This window comes from Argiope bruennichi, chromosome 7 (assembly GCF_947563725.1).
Source record: "Argiope bruennichi chromosome 7, qqArgBrue1.1, whole genome shotgun sequence".
NCBI classification, from domain to species: Eukaryota; Metazoa; Arthropoda; class Arachnida; order Araneae; family Araneidae; genus Argiope; species Argiope bruennichi.
The window spans coordinates 80,493,253-80,516,428 of NC_079157.1; the positions used below are offsets into that span (position 1 = coordinate 80,493,253).

The 23,176-nt window shown below is 30.3% G+C and overlaps 1 protein-coding gene across 1 annotated transcript in view; it reads left to right on the forward strand.

Annotated features, from left to right (window-relative positions):
* The first annotated feature begins 22,114 nt into the window (after positions 1-22,114).
* The window catches only part of LOC129975667 (nuclear receptor subfamily 2 group E member 1-like), a 47,443-nt gene continuing 46,381 nt past the window's right edge, over positions 22,115-23,176 (forward strand). Inside the window, exon 1 of the mRNA XM_056088781.1 lies at positions 22,115-22,549. Coding sequence (XP_055944756.1) covers positions 22,501-22,549 — 49 coding nt within the window. The 5' untranslated portion in view covers positions 22,115-22,500. The remainder of the gene's footprint in view (positions 22,550-23,176) is intronic.

The following is a 23,176-nucleotide window of genomic DNA, read 5'->3' on the forward strand; positions in this document are numbered from 1 at the left end:
AGGCGCGCTACCCCTATGCCAGGACGCCAGCTCTTTACTATTATGAATCTTTCAATTAAGTATTTTTCAGCAACAAAATGTGTCGGATTTTAATTACGCATTATTTTCATAATCTTAATCTGCTTTATTCATAGTGTATATGAACCCTCTGAATATAGTTATCATATTGTTGTAGAAAATATAATTGCCATATGCATTTATTTTCTAACTCCCGCGGTACTACCATAACTGCGCTCTCTTATTCTCCATGTAAATTACAAAAATCTTTTTTCTTGAGCTTTTAACAGAGGAAAAAAATCACGTGAATAAATTTTTGATAAAATAATGGAACGATTTGGATTTTATTGAAATAAGGAAATCTGTTGTTGAAAATTGAGTAAAGGCAATGTTTTAAAAAATATGTAAAATTTCTAGGGCGGACACTGCTCGATAATTGAATTGATATCTTTGAAAAGATTATTTTTGCTGTCTCGTATACGAAATACACAAATAGAAAGCGCTGCAAACTTCAAAAAAAGGATAACAACTTGACATTTTGAAGAATCTATGTTTCAGACAACCATGACTCCAAAAAAAACACAGATTTAAAATTAGATCTGTCTATATATCGCTCTTTCAATAGCTTCTTTAGATTAAAAAAAATTAACTGTGCACAGTTTTTGGTCATTATATTACGTAACAAAAAGCCAACTGTAAAACGAACATTTTCTTTTTTAAATTCAAAGCAAGGATTGAAATTTCGTACGATTTTTTCAAACTTGCATAGTAACATGAGTAACATTTGGTATCTTATCATTAGAATTTTAATTATAATTTAAAGTCAAATTTTGATTTAAATTATTCGGAACAGTGCCAAAACGGATTTAGAAAAAGACCTCTCTAATGCCGAGAATTTTTCCGGCATTAGAGAGGTCCCGCTGCTACAGATTAAAATAGTCTTTTGTGTGTCTTGTAGGCAGACTGCAGTTTCTAATTTCCTTAAACTTTTTAAATGATATATTTATTTTTATTAAACTAAATTCGTTGGCGTGACAGCCCATGTGGGCCAAGGCCTACAGTGCCCATATCTGCTTTCTTGACCGAGGGTCCTGGAGTGTAAGGCATATGTCCCGGATAGGCCGGTGAGCCTATCGCGGACCCCCCAGTGTTTAGTTCTCAAGTATGTTTGGTCCTTAGTTTATCGACCCACTGAAGGGATGAAAGGCCGAGTCGACTTTATTCAGTCCGAGGATCGAACCTCGGACCTGTGCGTAGAGAGCGCGAATATTTATTTTTATTACCAATGATTAATTCAAAAATTTGAAATTTCATCAATGACTGAAAAATAAATAATATTGCATGTAGTGTATTCAGATTTCTATCACAATGAGAATATAAGTGCCAATCCTTACAGATATTTTAAGATTGGCGAATCAACTAAGAGACGTAAGCAAGGAAATTTTATAGGGAAAAAAAAAATTCATCGATCAATAAATCAGTATTATAAGGAAATTTCAAAATATATGCATTAAAATTTTTCATTGCTTCAATGCTTAAGCGAAATATCAAAAATTCTTTTTATTCAATATTATTAATTTGTAAACAATTTTATTTATAAAAACCGCTTGATTTTTGTTGGAATACATTCGTTAGGAAATTGCACTTGTTTCTTACATTTTAATGCTATTTTCTTGTAAAATTTCTAAAATTAAAATTCTAGTGCATATCATTTTATCATATTTATTATATTAATTTATTAATATGTTCTATAAACTCTAAAGTAAAGAACAAACAGTCGGGTGGTTTGGTTTTTATATTATAGTGAAAATATATTATATTATAGCATCGTATATTTTATTATAGTTCCGATATTATATTATAGTACAGCATATAAATATGTAATTTAGAGTTTGTAATAATTATCTGTTTCTTACTCAGCTTTTGTTTTTTATTGAAATGATGTTATGGATCATTTTATAACTACATCCTTTTTTAAGAATATCAAATATTTTCAAAACAAAGTATAATTACATTGTTACACAACTTTTTGTACATACATACATATCCGCCAAAAATTTCAAAAAAAAAAAAAAAATGTAGAAGTTGATATGTTAATGGTTTATAAATATTTAAAATTGAAAGTTATTTTTCACTCACGTCTAAATATTTAAAGATTGAATATTGAACCAACTTAGTTCTTGAATTGATAAATATAGCATATTTTTAAATTTATCTCTTTCTTAATGATAATTTAAGTTCTGTGTCGAATAAATTATTTAATAAATCCCTAAAAGATTTTTGATACATATTTCATTATATCTACTCTTTATAAACCTTCTAAAAAATATTTCTTCCAATTTTCAAAACACTTTCTCCATTAAATCACGTATTTCTATTTCATAAGCATCTTTCCAATTTATTTCATGCAAAAATTCAAAAATAGAAATACCTTATAACATTTTTTTTAAATTCCCCCTGAACGTAATCACATACTTAAATAAACTTTCCAAATACTTGATAGAGTAATGTTTATTCAGAATAATTTTTTTTCTTCAATTTATATATAAATAACTAAATATAAATATAAATAACTAAACATGTTTTTCCCCTTTACAATTAAATCACGTATATATTTTCTTCAACAATATCAATCTTCTCGCAAAACATTCGTCTTCCTAATAACGGTGGTAATTTTCAAAAGAAAAAAAAAATGTAGATAAGCAATCAAAGATTTTCTTTAAAAAGCCTTTCGTTTTGCAAAACATTTTCCATCTGTTACCTGAGCTCTGGAGCCCACACGCAGAGTGGGTCTTTTCTAAAAGAGGACCCTCTCGCTTGAATGAACCGCAAAAAGAGACCGAGGTCTTGTTTTTGGCGGGAAGTCAAACATCAATCGACTTAGATGGGATTTAGAGAGGACGGACAAAAGATTGAGGTTGACCCTATTCCTATCTCAGGTGAAGTATCAGCAACCCTGGAACTGGAAACTGTTTTTGTCTGTCCGATACCGTACGCTGAGTTCTTGCTCCAAAACTACAAAACATAAATATAAGTTAGAAAGGAGTTCAGTTAAACCTTAATATAAATAAACGTCCATGTGACTGTGTATGTCTATTCCATATCCCTATCTAACCAACTAGTCCGAATTGAATCAAACTTTGCACATTTATTGCATGCTAATTGTTTGAGATGACCGCTGATTCACCGCGTATATTGGTTATATTTGTTTGTTTGTTTGTTTCTTATGGCACTTGCCACTGACAAGCCCGCTCGAAGACAGCGATTTACGCCTGAGGGGGAACGTCTCTTATTTTTTATAGCAGCGCCAACTAGGGCCAAGAGTACGACTTTGCCACTCACGCATCATTCATTCGCTTGCACAACCCCTTTTTACAGGAGGGCACATTCACACATAGAACAACAGAAGAACAACCATGCCCAAACCGGGACTCGAACCCGGGACGCCCAGATCACGGGGAAGACGCGCTACCCCTATGCCAGGACGCCGGCTTGGTTATATTTGATTTCAGATAAATCTTTATATATATATATATATATATATATATATATATATATATATATATATATATATATATATATATATATATATATATATATATATAATATAAAGATTTATCTGAAATCAAATATAACCAAGCCGGCGTCCTGGCATAGGGGTAGCGCGTCTTCCCCGTGATCTGGGCGTCCCGGGTTCGAGTCCCGGTTTGGGCATGGTTGTTCTATGTGTGAATGTGCCCTCCTGTAAAAAGGGGTTGTGCAAGCGAATGAATGATGCGTGAGTGGCTAAGTCGTACTCTTGGCCCTAGTTGGCGCTGCTATAAAAAATAAGAGACGTCCCCCTCAGGCCTAAATCGCTGTCTTCGTAAGAGCGGGCTTGTCAGTGGCAAGTGCCATAAGAAACAAACAAACAAAACAGAAACTTTCTTCTTTAGCTTTCAACATTGAAAGAAAATCAAGAGATTGAGTATTTGATGAACTAGTGCGAATGTTTTGATTTTCAGGTTAACAATGCAATCTGTTTTTTGGAAATCGGGCAAAAAAAAAAAATCTTTTAAAAAAAATTGCCAAAATTCTGCAAAGATTCATATGATTATTAAATTGGTATCATTGAAAAGAAATTAATTTGAAAAGGTGTAAAATTTTTGTGCCATAATATTATTTATAATTATCGAGGAAAGACTCTCAAATTCACTTTAATTTTTAATTAATTAATTAAAATTCTAAATATGATTTCAAATAATTCTCTCCAAGGCATGTGGGACGCATAGGTACAGTTTAACATTTTAACTATACCTGCAATAACTTAAGTTCCGAGTTTTAAGTTGCAACTTTATCAAAAAAATCAATATGTAATATATTGTGGTACAATAAACTGTGACTTGAAAAGAGCAGTCATCAAAACGTTCCCACACTAGTCACATTCATTCACAGAAGTTAATTAACCGCTCTCATCTTTTGATGACCGTACACATGGCTTCACAAAACGATAAAACACGATCAAAAATTTCTCACGAGAACCAGTGCATTGTCGTCGAAAAAAATGACATCAGGTTAGCGTGATCGGTAGCATCATGGCTTCCCTATAAACTCCCGCGCAAACCACCGACTTGCCCAAGCGTGAACCCACAATCCCATCCCATCCTATCAATCACTTCGTTCACTGACTTGACAGAGACGATTCATGGTAACTCCACTAGAGGGCGCGATTTTGTACTTGTGTCGTATACCGGTGCAAATTACTTTCAAGGTTTGTTATTCTTCTGTTTCGAAAATTTCAGTCATCAATTATCTAAACAATTTATTATAGAGGTGGATGGATTAGCAAACATATTTAGGATCAAAGAAAAATGTTACTGAATAAAGGAATATAAATATAATATTTTATTTTTGATTATAAAAATAAAAACTTTGCATTTTTACTTCTGAAGAAAATGCCTGTAAATATAAAAACAAAGACATATGAAATGCATTTTAATGAGATCCAAGAGCTGAAATATAACTTTTTTTTTTTTTCATTTCCATGAACGGTATATAGATAGTATTAATTTTTATTATTACTACTAATAAGAATTGCACAAATAATATAAAAGTATTAATAAATCCTATAAATCAAAGTAATACAAATTAGCTTTTTAATGCACTGTCCATCTTTTATTATTGCATTTAAGGTTTTTGATGACTGGGGAAAAAAATCCCACTTCAATAACTAAGACCGGGAGAGTAAATTTTCTTGTAAAAGTTCTTCAAAATAATGTTAAGCAAATGATTAATCATTTTAGAACTTTTTTAAATTTTAAAATGTATTTTAGTTAAAAAAATATTCGATATATGTATGATATTAAAATTGTGCTGCCTTAATTCTAAAAATCTATGAAAACAATGTTATCGATAAAATTAATGGGATAAGAAATTTAAAAAAAAACTTATAATGTATGGGAAAATTAATAAAGTTCACTGAATTACAGAAGATTAACCAAAGCAGTTAATAAATAATAAATTATTTGATGTTGTCTAAATAATTAATTATTATATGGGAGAATTAATAAAATTCACCGGATTACAGAAGATTAACCAAAGCAGTTAATAAATAATAAATTATTTGCGGTTGTCTAAATAATAAATTATTTTCGTAAAACTCGAATTAGAAAGTATTAAGATAAACTAGTCGAATATATTTGACGCTGCTCGGATTTAAATACTTTCGTGTATAATATTTGAATGCAAAAACTAATTTTGTATATACTTATAACACGCACAGTTACTTAATTATATATTACGTCACTTGAACCGTCCCTGGATCTTAATCACTTTAAAATAATTATTTTATATTTTTTTCAGTTTTTAACGTCTTTAAATCACTACTTTAAACCTACAAAAAATATCCAACAAAAATTAGAAAAAAATAATGATGCAATAGATCAGAAACATTTGCTACTAATTTCAAAATAGTATGCATTAAATTTTAGAAGAATTAATTAAAATTGAAAAGGAAAATTTCACATTAAGAAACTTGATATTCCTGAAGAAGTAAAATTTTGAATTTTGAAATGGTGTTAAAATATTTCTTGCGAGCTTATTTGCTCCATAGTTACTACAGAAAAACGACAAAATTCTTATTAATTTTTAATTTATTGAATAATTAATTAACTTTTGTACTTGAAAAGTTGATAATACTCTTTCTGTTTCTCTTTTCTTTAACAATAAATATGCAAAATTGGTTAAAATCGGCACAGTCGTTTAGGAGGAGATGTGGAACAAAGGCATAGTAGCTATTTTTCATATTTTTCTGAAGATAAGTAATTTTACTCACCATTTTCAATAATTTATATGTGTTTTAGCATGATAATTTTTTTGAGCTGCTATAATTCCTATAAACTAACTGCATTGTATTGAAAAAAAAAAAAAAAAGCACAAGTGCAACAGTCAGCAGAAATACCTTTGCACCTAAAGCTATCAAATTTGTAACAAATTTGTCACATAAAATTTCATTATTTTATCAAATATTTTATTCGTTTGTTTTTAGAATTGTGTAAAAAAAATCTTAATTGATAGTAAGTTTAAAACAGAGTTTTCACTTTTATCAACACGATAATTTTTCTAAGCTGTCATTCTTTCTGTAAATTGCAAAATTCTTGAACCCAGAATACAACGGCTGGTGCAATCAAGTTAATCAAAGGCAAGATCAAATCTTAAACAAATATAACAATGTTTTAGACTAGAGTTTCGAATTTAATTTCGTTTTTTTTTTTCATTTATTAAATTAGGTAAAAATTACATGGTAAATTTACTACTTATTCAAGCAGCTACGTTAAGGTAATATCATTACGATTCTTATTTTAAGAAAATACATATTAATATTCCCATTTCTAGAGGACAGCATACAGGGATTCGAGACAATCGACAACTTTGATAGGACTGGACATTTAAACTTCATGTCCTCTTTGTTGATAAGCCATTTAGACAATTTCTTTTAATCCACATTATATTATACAAATAATACACATAATTTGTAAATAAGTAATTGATTTATTACTACTTAAATTTAAGAATTATGATTATTTCAAATTAATAAGTATAAGTGTAACTAAGAAATGCTCTAATAACCATTTTCAGAATGCTTACAAATCTAAATAGCAAATACAGGGTGATCACAAACAAGGAATTCGTAAAAACTATTTATTATTTGACAGATGGTCATTTCGATATATTATAAGAATTTTTATATATCGAATTTTTACATATGTCAGTATATTTCAGTATAAGCCCTTTGATATCACGAAGAATGTCAAGGCAGTATTCCAAATCTAGACAAATATTATACAATTGCAGATTTTAGCCGATTTTCATGAATTCAAATCGGTTGTTTCTGTTCTCTGTCAATTTGGGGTTATATACCTAAAGGATAAAATACATAAAACCTTTCCTTTGATTATGGCATTTTGATAATATGGAATGTAAAATAACTATTTATGTAGCAGTTGCGTTATATGTTAAACTAAAAAACTTAAGAACACGATTATTCCACAGTAAAATTTTTGCAATATGTTTCGTTCAATGTTTCGTTTATTATTATTATTATTGGGAAAAGATTTTAAGACACTATATATTTGAAAAATTCAGACATTTCTACTTCACTGAATTTTGGTTTCATATTGAAAGCAATTTCCAACTTTCTCTTACGATAGTTATCTGTCAGGTAACTGAGAAGTATAGGTAAATATTAATCCTTTCATGTCTATTATTATCACCATATAATTAAATTTATATAAAATTACTAGGAGATTTTGTCCTCTGTTCGCTTTTGCTTGCCAACCCCGATGTTGCCCGCTACTGTACGCGATATTTGTTAGTTCCAGTTAGCAAGTTTTTAAACTCCACTGACCGTTCAATGACGGCAGCTTAATCTTTCCATGCTGAGAAAATATATTTTCTAATTGGCCTATTTCCCAGTCAAAATTCAAAGTCCCACAATGAGAGCATTAATTGCTTGTATCTCCAATATTTAAATCTATACTTATAATAAAGCTCAATGTGTGTGTGTGTGTGTGTGTGTGTGTGTGTGTGTGTGTGTGTGTGTGTGTGTGTGTGTGTGTGTGTGTGTGTGTGTGTTGGCGCTCTACAGGCCAGACCGTTCGCCCAACAGCTACGAAATTTGGCACGTGTATACCTTGGAGGCCGGGAATGTGCACCTCGGGGTTGTTTTTTCGAATTTTTAATTAGAATTTTATTTATTTAAAAAATAAGCGAAATTTTGGCGTGTTTCTGCTATAACTTCCGAAAATATTACAGCGCAAAAAAGATTTTTACATCAAGTTAAAGATCAAAAATTTATCTTTTAAATGATACCAATGTTTTAAACCTTAAAATTAAATTTCTATTTTTAATTAATTTTTAAATAAATATTTTAACGATATTTTTCAACATTTTTTTTCGTACAAAATAAAAATTTAGCTGCACGAGCACGTTTCACATTCGTGGGGAAAAATTAGCTTTTTTCAAAGTGTTGCCATCACATTGATTAAATCTCCAATTAAAAATAAATTAAATCTTTTTGGAAATGAAATCTGCAAAAATATAATTTTCAGCACGTGTCTGTAGGAAATGAAACAAATATGAAATATTATTTTTTTCTAAAAAATAAATTCAAGAAAAATTATTTTATGTTCTTTTACACTATCTATATTATTAATCCAATAAATCAGTTTTATTTTAAGACAAGTTTTGTTTAACATGATCAGGATATCCATTCAAATCAGGGCCGCACAGCTAATTTGTAAACCTTTAGTAATAGACACAGATCTTCTAAAATGGTCTAAATGGAAAATGATTATATTTTATGTAACTTGATCCAATAAATGCTCTAATAAATAACGAATTTTTGATTTTACATAAAGCTTCTGCTGTGGAAATCACGTTTAACAAAATGTTCTTGAAACACTAATATTTTAAATAAAAAGAGTTAATTTCCAATCAACTAAATCAATCACTTAAACTGACTGATTTATGAAAATTTGAATATCACTATTCAATAAAAAAGGATAATTTTAGATTTTCCATCGATCGTTTCAAAGAAAATAGGCCAATCAGCGCGCAGGTTTCTCAAGATTAATTGGCCTAAGATTATGAAAATGTCGAGTTTTTCTAAATTTTTAACATTCAAAACTTCATAAATCAGTCTTAGTTGATAGTGGAAAATAGAAACATTCATTCATTTAATTAAAATTTGGTGTGTCCAGAATATTTCTCAGAATATAATACCTTACTGCATTAAATTTAGACTTCATAATTTTTGAAATATATTTATAGGCCGGAAGGAAATATTATTATTGATTTCATTTCAATCCTTTTGAAAGCAAAACTAAAAAACTGAATTTTATGCTGAATCTGAGAAATTTTTCTTGAAATTCTATGAGATATTACATAAATTATGAAAAATATTCTGTAGTTCACACAAGACTTAAATACCGAGCGATTCTGTTTGCAGTACTCATATTCAATAATAATAATAAATAAATAACAATAAAAGTAATAAATAAAATAAAACGCTTGGTTTCATTAAAAAATATCTTTATATTAATTGCAATCTCAGCATTTCCACTTTAAATTAAATTTGAAGTTTTACCGGAAATGACAACAAATTAGGAAAATATATATAGTAAATTGAACAAGACGATCTAAACAACAGTATAAGTTTGGTATGAATATCAAATTTGAAGATTAAAAATGTTTTGTTTGAGAAGCTATTAAGAGACAAGTTACTTAAAATACTATTTAATTGAAAATTGTAGCGAGCGATAATAATGGTGAACCGGCTGGTCGCCAAAGGCGGCTAGTATTGAATAAAGTTTTCCAATTTTGCCGTCAACTTAGCAGCTTCCCGATAAGCTTTTATTTTCAAATTGCCATATTTTTGCCGATCATTTTCCCCCTTCATTTGATATCGCTAGATGTCCCATTACTATTTTTTTTTTAAATGCAGGGGCATAGCGTGTATTGTTATTAGCTTTTCAGACGATTGCTAGCGTCTGAAAATTTCTGTTACTTGTAAAAGATAAAGAAATTGGAAGGCTATCCATTAGTGTTGCCACAAACGGTGTGTTTAAAAGTAGAATTAACAATGATTTTTTTAAAAATTCATTTGCTGTTCATTTGTCTTTAACTAAAATTTTACTTTTCGATTAAATATGACCATTCAACGTTAAGAGCAATATAAATACTACTATGTAATAATAATTTTCAATAAATATTTACAACAATACTAACAGAACAAGCCTCAAATTTCATCGGTCAGGTGACTCGCTATCTACCGATCACAAAGTGAATAAAACGCAATGTTTATATATTATCTAAAATATGCTAAGTAAATTTCATTATAAAAGTTATAAAATACAATAACTTACTATCATTAATCCTAAAGGAAATGTCAAACGTTCTGTCAATTCACATCTGTTGCTAAGAATCTTCTTGGTCCTGTATTGTGCAAGCGACGACAATAGGAGTGATGCATGTTTTACTATTCTATTTTGTTCATTCTTAAAGTTTGGAACTTTGTCTTATGCTAAAAAAAGAAAAGGGAACGTATTTGGCCTTCAAAAACATACCGTCATTTTAAAGTTAAATATCTTAAGCAGGTAAGTATCGCTTGACATTCCGTGAGATTATGTGAATGTTTAGAAAACGTTCGCTTTGTGTCACAAGTAACGAGCATATGTGCACCATATGTGCGAACTACACCCTTCCGAATCTGATTCTTCTATTAGACAATACTGCGTTTGCTCCATTGTTCGATCTGCACTAAGGGAAGAAAAGACGCAGAGGGGATGCAAAGAAAGTCGCACTGGCTTCTCACCCCCCCCCCCCTCTCCGCTATTTATTGCTTGCAAGGACGGCAGTCCTAAGAAAACTTATTCTGTCCACTTTATGTTAAATTAGCGGTAATGACATGAAAAAAATAATTAAAAAGATACACTATGGACACCAAAATAATGTATGATTATTTTTATAATTAAAGGCAGCACGTAAGTTAATGTGATGAAATTCTCAAATAATAAATCAAAATTTAAAATAGTTTATCTTCTGTGTGATGTTTCAATTAATACTAGAATGAAATATTTGAAATTACTGTTTTGTCTGTAGAGTGTCTATTACAATTTCAGTAACAAGATACTTTCTTTTAACATTAAACAAGGAATATTTAATTTAAAAATTGTTTTAGTTTATTATTATTTGAAAAAAAAAATTTTTTTTTCTTGTCTATCTATTGTTTTAACATATTATTTCAACATGCTGAAATTTTGCATTCTCTCTACAAAAATTCATTCAGTTTGAATGAACCACTCAACATTCCAAACCATTCTAAATTATATTTATATGCAATAATAGTGAAAAATTTCGAATTCTTTTCACTATTCTTGCATCGCTCTATAAAAAATCTATGAAATTTCCTGTATAATTTCCTACAATAGTCTATACAATCAATCTACTTATTTTTTTAAAAAAATTCATCGAACCTACAAGTATGAATGAATTCGGAAGCATCTGTTACATTTCTTCAATCTTTTCAGCATTTCTTTGAATAGCATTTTTATTTAAAGTACAAAAATATTTCAAAGACCACTTCTTCAGACGCGTGAACTTTTACTAACAATATTCCTTCTCTCAGAGCACTATATCACGTAAATAATTACTTCCATTATTAACGGAATATAAAACACATATTCTATCTTTTCCCTAACCACAAACTACGCTCAAATACCATAACTTAAAATATATATAAAGCAACCCACATATCTAATTTGAATTGATTGGGTTTCCTTATCTTAAGTGTATAAAAAGAAGAAAGCCAAGATATAATAAATAACAATAAATAAGCTTACAAGAACGCTTGCGCCAAAGGAGAGATTTTTTTTTTTAATTCCTAAAAGTAAAAGCAAATTAACATTATTCAACAGTATTTGTTCGCTTTCTATCAAATAGTTTTTTGAAAGTGTACTAGTTTATTCAGTATAAAAGTCTTTAAACTCTCTGTTATAATATGAATTTACTCGACCCATTACGGATTTGAAATCAGATTGAACTACAATTCATTTATAAATAACTATCTCATATCAAAATAATATTAAAAAATTTCATTACTAATTTTGTTAAAGTTAAATTTTTATTCCATGTTTCATTACACCTGAAATTTTAATTAGATTAGGGAGAACGTAAATGAACAATTATGAACATTTACATATGAATATACACCTAGAATACGTCAGGTGTTACAACACAGATTAGGGGGAATATAATTTAACAATGAACGGATATTTATAAAATGAACTAAATGGAAAAGTTACCTGGGTCTCAAGGCCCAAAGAATGCCTCACTTTGTGGGGAGGAGGGGGCTTAGAAATTAAAAATTGCTAATAAAAATATTAAACATGACCAATTTATAATTTTAAAATCAGAAATATCATTTCCAGCCTCATGCGAAAATACACTTGAACATTTATTGAGATTTTGAAACGTAAGAGTGCCTTGTCGATAACGTTTATTTTACTTTATAATTTGGATTTAGACCAAATTCAAGAATTATTAGGTAGTCTGTAGTACACTTAGTATGTTTGTGTCAATTTATTAATTAGAAAGTCTGAAAATTCTACCCCTTATATTATGAATTTGTCCGCTCAATAATATAAAACATAAGGTTAATTTTAATAAAAATTTTATAATATTTAGTAGTTTTAATTAAATAACTTATTTTTAGAGATTAAAAATTACACATTCATGATTAGTAAAAAAATATATTATCTTCAGTATAGCCATTCGTATTGAATAAAAATATTACACAATTTCAACATTTCATTTATTTTCCTCCGAATTGCCACTGGCAGCTTTTGATAACATTTTATATTATTCTTAATAAACTATTAATAACTTATGGGAAAAGTTAACCTTTCGCAGTTTTTTTGAACATCTTTTGATATAGTTTTTAATTTTTCAATGGGTAGCGATATTTTAAAATTGTTTGCTCAACTCATATTCTCATTTTAATTAAAAATATTGCAACAGACGATAAAGAGATTTGTGTTTTATAACATTAAAAAAAATATTTATTTATTTATTTAATGTTTTAGGGTAGATTCCTATATGAAGACCTATTGCAATGGTTATTATGGCAAGACTTCAGGAAAATTTCGTCACATATTATATATATATATATATATATATATATATATATATATATATAATATGCGTATTACTATTTGACCATATTTTCTTGTAAACAGGATAACTAAAGTCATTTTGTTTGGATTTTCACTGACTTCGAATATGCTGTTCGAAATGTAAAGGGCGATTTCGTAAATGGGCCGTCTAGGTCAAAGGGGGGGGGGGTAATTTTCATTTCGTCATAACTTTCTTAGTATGGAAGATAGAAAAACAAATCCAATTAGCCAATTCAGCGTCTCATTAAGACGACCAACTTTTGTACTTAAAATTTTTCGGCATCTGCAACATCTTAGAAGTTGGGGGCTGAAAAGTGATTTTAACTTCCTAATTTTGACTGTTTCTAACATCAACAATTTATATTGACAGATAGTAACTTGTATGTAAAGAAGCTTCCAGCTTGCAGAGAGGATTTTTTTTAATGCGTGTATTGTCATTCTGGCGATTTAATAATGCATCATTTACTAGTAGATCTGATATATGAAAATCATAATTTTAGCAATATTAGAAGTACTGAAAATTTTGTTCCCAAATACAGAAGCATAAATAAGAGCTTTATATAATTAAATAATTTATTTTTTATTAATAAAAGATATTGGAATAAATGCATCCCGAGCAAGTCAGATATATCATCCCGTTTTCTAAAACGGACGATTTTACCTAATATGCAAATTACACTTATCAGCATTTAAAGATGACTGCGCTATTATCTCACCTTGAAAAGGGTTGAGTGAGTTCATAACAAAAGAACGCATCACACCCCCATGCAATCGAACATCCCTTTCTTTCCCACACCTTCCGGTGGGGGAGGAGGTGGGATTGTTGCCACTCACCTGAAGAGCATCCTACCATCTGGCCGGATAATATTCGTCATTAGAACACTTTCAAACAGCTGCCGACCCCCGATCCCTTCCCCTTTTGGAAGCTCCCTGGCTTTTTGTTTCACTTGGGGGCTGACACGTGACTTCATTTCCGCTGTGGCTGGATGAACGGAACGTTAAATTTTTGGTTCTTTTATCGTTTGCACAGTTCGATGGAGATACAGAGGTGGCATCACACAGCCTGCTGATTGCTTGATGCTAAACATATCGGTCAGAGTCGAATATGTATTTACCTCCCCCACCCTTCCATTCTGATGTACGAGTTTTAATTCGATTGAGAAGATTTGCCTTTCTAGAGAGCGTGGGAAAAGAGAAAAGGCAATCCCATTCGTAATCTTGTTTCGTGTGCGTGTATGTGCAAAATACGTAGATTGGAACAGCTTTATTTAAACTTCTAAAATGTTATGATCGCTGGTAATCCGATATCACTTTTCCGACTTAATGCATCACTTTAAGCATAATAATGATAAAGAAAGAAAGAAAAAGCCATTTAAAAAAATGTTTAATATAAAACAAAGAGGGTGATAATAATGGAATCAAATTTTGAAAAGGGATCAAAAATTTTTTCATGATACATTTTTTTTGGCGGTTTCGTCGTTCTATAGCGTTGGCGCTTGCATTCGTTATGAAAACGAAACATGGTGCATCCTTTAGCCATTTGAGACTGCCTAGACATATACATTTCTCTAACTTTTTTTTTCTTTAAATAGGTATTAGTAAATGTTTAGGTATTAGTTTTAGGTAAATGTTTAGGTATAGGTATTAGTTTTAGGTAAATGTTTAGGTATAGGTATTAGTTTTAGGTAAATGTTTAGGTATAGATATTAGTTTTTTTTGGGGGGGGGAAGGGGAGAGAGGTGATATTTGTCTATTATATCCTAATTTCTAGTTCTAAGGGGCGGGGGATTCTAATTATATAAATCAAACTATTACGAATTGAAAAAGAAACTTATTGCATCCCTTAAAAATTTTGTGTCCCAAATCCGAGACCAAAAATGAGGCGCACCTTGACACTTGCCTCAAGACAAACATTCGCTCCTCCAAGCTCTTACTCTCTTCCGACGAAAAGGTACTTTATTATTCACCTGGTTGTTCCTCATAATAAGTATTCAGAACGACCTTTCCTTTCAAAATTGTAAACACTTACCTGTTGCAAATTTGGTGACAACAAAGCTGGACAACGTTTTATCAGTAACAATGCTTATCATTTCATTTGTTACTGTACATTTTAAAACATCTGTATTTGGTTATCTACGCTTTGTGGTTTGGGGATAAGGTCTGGGATTCGCGGAAGGAGGGTTAGAATCTAAAAATACGATTCCACCGAAGATTACACCTTGAAAAGTGGGTTTGAAAATCATTAAATATGATGTCAAGATTAAACCGTTCTTCGGCTTATATGCACATAAATTTTGGAAGGTGATATGCTGCTTCATGTGTCGTTCTCTGCATTTTTGAGCATTGTGATATAAGTTTAGTAAAGGGACCCAGATATAGCTGTTGAGTTCTTTTGAAATGGGACGAATTTATTTCTAAACTATGTTCTATTGGATATGCTTTTTTATAATACTTCGTTAAAGTTGATGCGATATATAAAACGACACATCTATAAATGAAACAAAGGCGATGATTCTTATTTATGAACAAATGGTGAACGAAAGCAACGACCCGTATTGATTATTACTAGATTTCAAAAAAAAAAAATCTTGTCAGGATTCACTTTTTAGTAGAATTTAATTACAAATTCAAACAGCACAATAAAAAGTTCATTTATTAACAGCTTATAATTTATGATTGTGAGTAATTTATTTATTTAGAAACAATGAAATCTGTCTAAAACAATTAAGCAAAAAATTAACTTTTTTAATTAAAAAATTAAAAATTTTGACTTCGAAACAATGTGCAAACCATTTTTGTGCGATAATATTTTGGAAGTTATTGGAAAAAACTGGCAAAATTCAATTTAATTTTTTTTTTAATTTTGATCACTTTCAAGTCCGCATTCCCACTCTTTAAGGTGTGTTAAATTTGGTAGTTGTAGGCCAAACGGTCTGACCTACACACACATATTAATTGTTATAGTGCCAACACACACACTTATTAATCGTTATTATCAGTAACAATTCAAATCATTTTTTAAAGAGTTTGACTCTCAGGGGAAATTTTTTAATGACTGTTGTTGGAAATTAAGAAAAAAAATCCCAAAATTAAAGAAAGTTTTGCATCTGTATTAAATTGATATCGTTAAAAAGATAATTTTTTTCATTTTATAATACGTATAATCACTTTTATTATTAGAAGAGATCCAAATTAAAGAAGCACCCAGTACAAAAAAATGTCACAGCGATAAAAAACATAATTTTTAAATCTAAAATTGGCAATAAAAAAAGCACTTTTAATAGCTGGCAAATTAATGAATAATAAATAAAGTGATAACAAATATAATCAAATCTTTGTTAATAATTTTGGACATTTTTGGAATCTTAATGAATGAACAATTTACATAAATATTTTATAGCACTTTGAATGCAAAAATTTTAAAATAAAAAAAACCCTAAATAAGCAACACAATTTATTATTAAAAAGGATATTTTTGTTTCTTTTAAAAAATGAGACATTTATTATTGCATTTTTAATGGAATGCATTAGACAACAATACGCCGGCGTCCTGGCATAAGGGTAACGCATCTTCCCCGTGACCTGGGTGCCCTGGGTTCGAGTCCCGGTTCGGGCATGGTTGTTCTTCATCTGTTCTATCTGTGAGATGTGTGAATGTGTCTACCTAGAAAAGGGGGCTGTGCAAGCGAATGTGATGCGTGAATAGCTAAGACGTAATCTTGGCCCTACTAAAACAAGAGACGCTCCTTTGGCTTAAAATCGCTGACTTCTTCAGCGAGCTTGTCCATGGTAAGTGCCATTATAAACAACGGTCCTTAGTTAAATTAATGGTCTGAAAAAAATTCATTAATAATCACTAAATACGCATCGTACGAAAATATTTAAAAGTTCAAAATTAAAAATAATTACTTGTAATTTTCAGCTTTTACTTCGTGTTATAAGCGATAGTTTCATCACTTTGTTAATAAGAACTTTTAGAGATTTGAGCAGAAGTTCAAATTAATAAAGAATTCGAGTTAAAAGCATTCAAATTAATCAAGTTCCCGTATTTTTTAACCAAAGATAGACATGTCATTAATGAGCATTACCTTTGTTGGAAATATTGATGTCATCATTTCAATCAGGTGATGTTCTGTTAGCAGGAGACTGAAAAACAACCTATATTTTACTATGACAAATAATTTTCTCCAAATCTTCTTTTCCAGGTATCGTGTGCGCCATTAAAATCCAATCAATCAATCATCAATCAATCCAGGTATCGTGTGACAACCAGAACCTGGAATAGCAAGCTGGATGATTGATTACAAAGCTGCTTTATCTCAAATTGTCTATGATGTTTTGCTCGATTTTTTAAAGCACTTTCCACCTAGACTTCAAGACGGCAAAATATATCAATTGGTTAGTTTGAATAGCTAGTTTATCTGCGGAGCTTCTTTGATCCGAAATTACATTCTTCAATCTAGATTTTTTAAAGTAATTATCCCTATTTCAGTTTTCATTCTTTATCAGTAAATACCTACCTTCGTCCCTTCTTTACAATCGTACAGGTAAATATAATAGATTTCGAACAAGTGGGTTTTGGCACTGCCACAAATACCAGGTATGTTCATCAGATAGACATTAGTTTCAAAATGCCAAAGAAGCGTTTAAAGTATATTCATTGCCAGGTGTCTTGAATTATTCCACAGGTAACGTTCCATTTTGCTTCCGATCTCTTAAGTAAAATATTGAACAAAAATGTCTTCAAGCCATTTTTTACTTCTGCATTTTGCTGCTAATGACCGATTCGTCACATAATGGAGCTACTCACCTGGCTTAATGGCTCCAGCCTAACCTTAGGGAGGATACTTCTGCATACTGGGGGGGGGGGGGGGAGAAGAGACTAAGAATTCTATGAATGTATCTGATACGAATGCCTTAAGCACCTCTCACTAAAAAACCCGCTAATGTATCCATGCATTAGTTGCAATTTGTTAATCGCTGTCTTTTACAGTTAGTAAATTTTAAAAGCCAGGACATGTCTGATTTTTATGAAAATTACAAAATTGGTACGATTTTCTTTATTATTTTTACTTTTTAATGTAGAAAAATTTATACAAATACGCTAAGAAAATTTTCAAGGTCCTACATTCTGATTTATACCTTGAGATGTTCTGATATTGACTAATTGATTTTTCTCTCTACACTTTAAAAAAAAGGATATTTTATTTCGCAAAATTATCAGTATAAAAGAAAATAATTTGAGTTAATATCAAACGAAAAGTAATAAAAGATTCTAATACTTGAAATAATAATGCAATAAAATTTTAACTCTAATCCAAAACAATATGTTTTTAACACTTATCCTAAATTTCAATTTAAAAAAAAGAAACAAGAACCGTATTAAGTATAATGATAGTGCAAAATATTTCAGATATTGCTAATTGAATTACAATTTTTTTTAAATTGCTGCATTATAAATTAGATTTTAATTTTTGATTTGATTCTAATCAATTTTGATATTACATCACATCAAAATTGTGGTTAAATATTTTGTACCCGAAAGATAATGATTAACATTTATGTAGGTATAGAAAAAAAAGTTCTGTCACAAGTTTTATTTAAAGAATTCTACCTTTGAAACTGATATTTTTTTAATAATATGCTCTTTCTTTTTAAAAAGTTGCCGAAGTTACTAATATATATTTTTTAAATCTGAAATAGTAGTTGTGTTTACAAATATACAATTGTATGAACGTTTTTAAAAACTACTTTACAAAATTAGAGGAAAGTTCTTGACAATGTCCTTTGTATGATCGATTTTATGTTACTTTAAATTAATTATAATTAATTTTATTTATTTATTTTGTAATCTTTGCCAAATAACAAAGAACTGAACCTGAGATGTGAACTTCAAACTAAGCTAAGAATTGAACTAAGCATGAATATCATGTGCTTGACTTGCAATCAGAATTTTTCATTTCATTAATATTCGTGATCTGACCAGTCATTTGAAGTTAAGAAATTAAAAGTTTTTAGTCTGACTACCATAGGTGCAACGCCATTTTCTGTTTTTGGATTTTATGATGCAAGAGCATTTACGAAAATTATAATATGTTAAAACTAAAGATTAAAGATGTTTCAAGGTGATAATATTATAATATAGTTGCATAAGAATAACTGCAAACGATTCTTTAAATGGGGATAATATTTAAACAAAGAAATGAAATCATGATTTCAAAAATTTTTTTAAAGTGAGCATGAAACTTTCATCAAAGAAATGAAGAAAGTCAGAAAATGAAACTGGAAATGTTTGGGAAATTTTGAATCGTAGACCAAGAAAGCAATGAGTTACTGTTAGAATGTTTTCATCTTTTTGTTAAAATGAGATAATTAAACAAGAATGTTTTGATCTTTTTTATCCAAGTAATAGAAGCAAATAAGTAAACTCCGTATGCCTTACACATAAATAAATAATAATAAAATATCGATTTTTCTTTTTATTAAAGTTAGATGAAGATTATTATACAATAGATGCATAATAACATGAAAAACAGAATGAGACATATAATAAGTAATTTATCAATATTATTTAATCCCACAGTACATTAAGCAATCATTTGTCTATGGTTTTTATTTCCAACTATAAGCTTTACTAGACTGTTCCAAAGAGCAGTAATGAGTGTTTGGAACTTATAAATACAATATATAATGAGCTTTTTTTAACTGCTTTTTGATAAAAATTTGTAGAAAAGATCGAATATATGGCTATAGTGTATTAGAATTAGATTCCAACTGCAAATTTGGAAAAATATCTAGATGGCAGTTGAAGGATAGTTCTACCATTAAAAATACTATATTTTGCATTGTAAAAAATATATTGTTAAAAAATGACTTTTATTTTTTACTGCAGGATTGTTTAATGTGAGTTATGTCAGTGGGATATTGTTTAATTCGTAATGCAAGCATTTGACACTTTTTAATTTTCCCGAAAAAACAATTTAAACATATTTTAATAATTTTCCTAAATTATATACAGTACACTCCCGATTATCCGCGGAATTGGGTGGCGCGGCCGCCGCGGAAAAAAAAAGTCGCGGATAATCCGAAAAAAGCTAAAAACGGGTATAGCAAAAGAGAAAACAGTCATTCCAACTTTGAAAAATCGTTTTATGTACAATAACACGTAAAATAAACAGCAGGAAATGTTTAATTAACGCTTAATATTTTAGTATATCACTCAAAACTAACCTAAAATGCATTTTGTTAATGAAAACAGAAAAGTGCTTTGTACTTACGAGAGGCGTCAAGGATACACAGAAAAATTAATACATATGCACTGTTTTAATACTGTAATGCATTATGTAATTACAAAAGCATAACTGTAAAACTGCACCTTTTTGAAGAAATCAGTCAAAAAAAAAAAAAAAAAAAAAAAAAAACCTTTGTGCGGCAGGCGCAGATAATCGGGAGTCTACTGTACAGTTATTCAAAACACAAATATTATTTTGTGAGAAAAATAAAAATTCGAGCATTCTAGGGTTAAAGTAAACAAAGTAACTTACTTCTTGTGTAATTGCAAGATCTCATTTGCTTTTAGTTAACTTTCTCACTTGATTGTCTCCATTCTCGAACTTTTCTTACTTCATTTTGATTTCGATCTTTATCAACCAACTGAAGACGCGATGACTCTTTGGACGGAGTACCTGGACTCTATAGTCCTACATCTCCAAGACCTGATAGTTATTTTTATTTAGACCTGGGTAAAAATATTGCTTTAAGCCTGGATATTGTTGATGCCTTTGTTTTCTTTTTATCTGTAAGGGAATTGTTATTTAATGGCATAGTACAATTCATTCCTCCTTTTTCTTAATCTTCATACTTAATAATGATCTTACCAAGGGAAGGGGGGTGGAGATCGAGAGAACTACCTGTTTCCCGCTCTCTTCTGTTTCCTTGTAGTTATTGCTGATACGACTTCATCTCTTTCAGTTGGTCTTGCTCTGTAATCTTCGTAAGTGCTCTGGTGGTTGACTTTTTTACTCAGCCCTGCTAAGGGCATATACAGTCAACTATTCATTTTTTAAGATGACTAAACCTTCGTCTTAGTACTTTGCGTCCAAGCACACTAGTAGGTGTCTTTGCCCTTCCTCTTCATTGTAATCAATCTGCAAGGAGAAGTGTCCTAGGCACCTTCACGTTAAGTACTAATTCTACTAAACTCAGTGGCACGACAGCCATGTGGGCCAAGGCCTACAATGTCCATATCTGCTTTCTTGACCGAGGGCCCTGGGATGCAAGACATATGTCCCGGTTAGATGATCAGCCTTACGCCGAACCCCCAGTGTTTAGTTCCCAAACATGCTTGGTCCTCAGTGTATCGATCCACTGAAGGGATGAAAGGCTGAGTCGACCTTGCCCAGCCCGAGGATCGAACCTCGGACCTGTGCATTAGTAGCGCCACTACGCCATCGGGGTTGTTGTTTCTTATAGCGCTTCTCATGGACAAGCCCGCTGTTACGAAGACAGCGATTTAAGCCGGTGGGAGAGCGTCTCTTGTTTTTTAATAGGGCCAAGAGTAGGACTACTCATGAAGTTAGCTACTCATGCATCACATTCGCTTGCACAACCCTTTTTTACAGAGGGGCACATTCACACATCTCACAGATAGAACAGATGAAGAACAACCATGCCCGAACCGGGACTCGAACCCAGAATGGCCAAATCACGGGGAAGGCGCGCTACCCCTATGCCAGGACGCCAGCGGTAATTGATTTTATTCCCGAAATGAAATTTGTGTGATTTTGTACTGTAACTGTAACCAAAGCAGATACTTGACACGTATACGTACCGAGAGAGATTTTAACCTACCAAGACTTTCTTAAGTTTAAATTTTATGTGATTTAAAATATTCTTTTTTTGCCACATCCTCTTTTTATCGCATTCTGGATTTTTAATTAATTTATACATTGAAATTTTAAAATTAATCATGTTGGTCACAAATTCTTTCCCTCTATAAAACATTATTATAAAAGGAAACACTGAATATAATGTAAAAACTTTATTATGGAATAATCGTGTTCTTAATTTTTTTCTTTAGTTTCTATACATAGCGCAATTAATGCGAAAATGGTTTCGCATTCCATTGTTATTTAAATGACGCGTTTTTTGGTTTCATAAATTCAAATTGGTTATTAGTGTTCATTTTTAATTTTCGGGTTATATAAAAAACAGAGTATTTGCAACGCTAGTTGAAGATGTTGATATACTCAAAACTAGGCTCTCAGATGCTGCTTCTGTTGCGACAGCCGAAATGTTGGGCAATTCTTGGCGAGAATTGGATTGCCGTCTTGCCATTCTTCGTGAGTACTTGCATTGAAGTTTACTGAGGTAAGTGATTTATAAATGTCTTTACAATACATCGAAACAATCAAATGTCAAATTATATATACAAAAGTATTAGAATCAAGTTAATAGGAAAAACAAAAATCAAATAAAAATTAAACCAAAAAAAATATTAAAAAAATATTAAAAAAGAATCCGGCCTGAAGACTTTTTCAAGGGTCACCCTCAGGCAGGGATTCAAATAAAGGGATTTTTTCTGTCTGTTATATATATATATATATATATATATATATATATATATATATATATAATATTTGCAATGCTTTTATTTTTAGTCAGATAAAATTGTACTTCTTTCGAATTCATAAAAATATCCATAATATTCATATAAATGTAGCTTTTAAAGTGAAAACTCATTAATTGTAAAGAATGTTTGATTAAAGCTGATATTAAAAGTTTTGAAGAAGGCAGAAATTAATGTAGATTGTGAACAGTAAATTAACCATAAGGTCATAAACGCGACGAATTAAACAAATAAAATTTGATATGCGATCTTATACAAGTGTCGTTCCATATCAAATTTTGATTTCAATCGATTAGAAAAAGTACGTTCCAAAATACATATTCGCACGATAGATTCAATA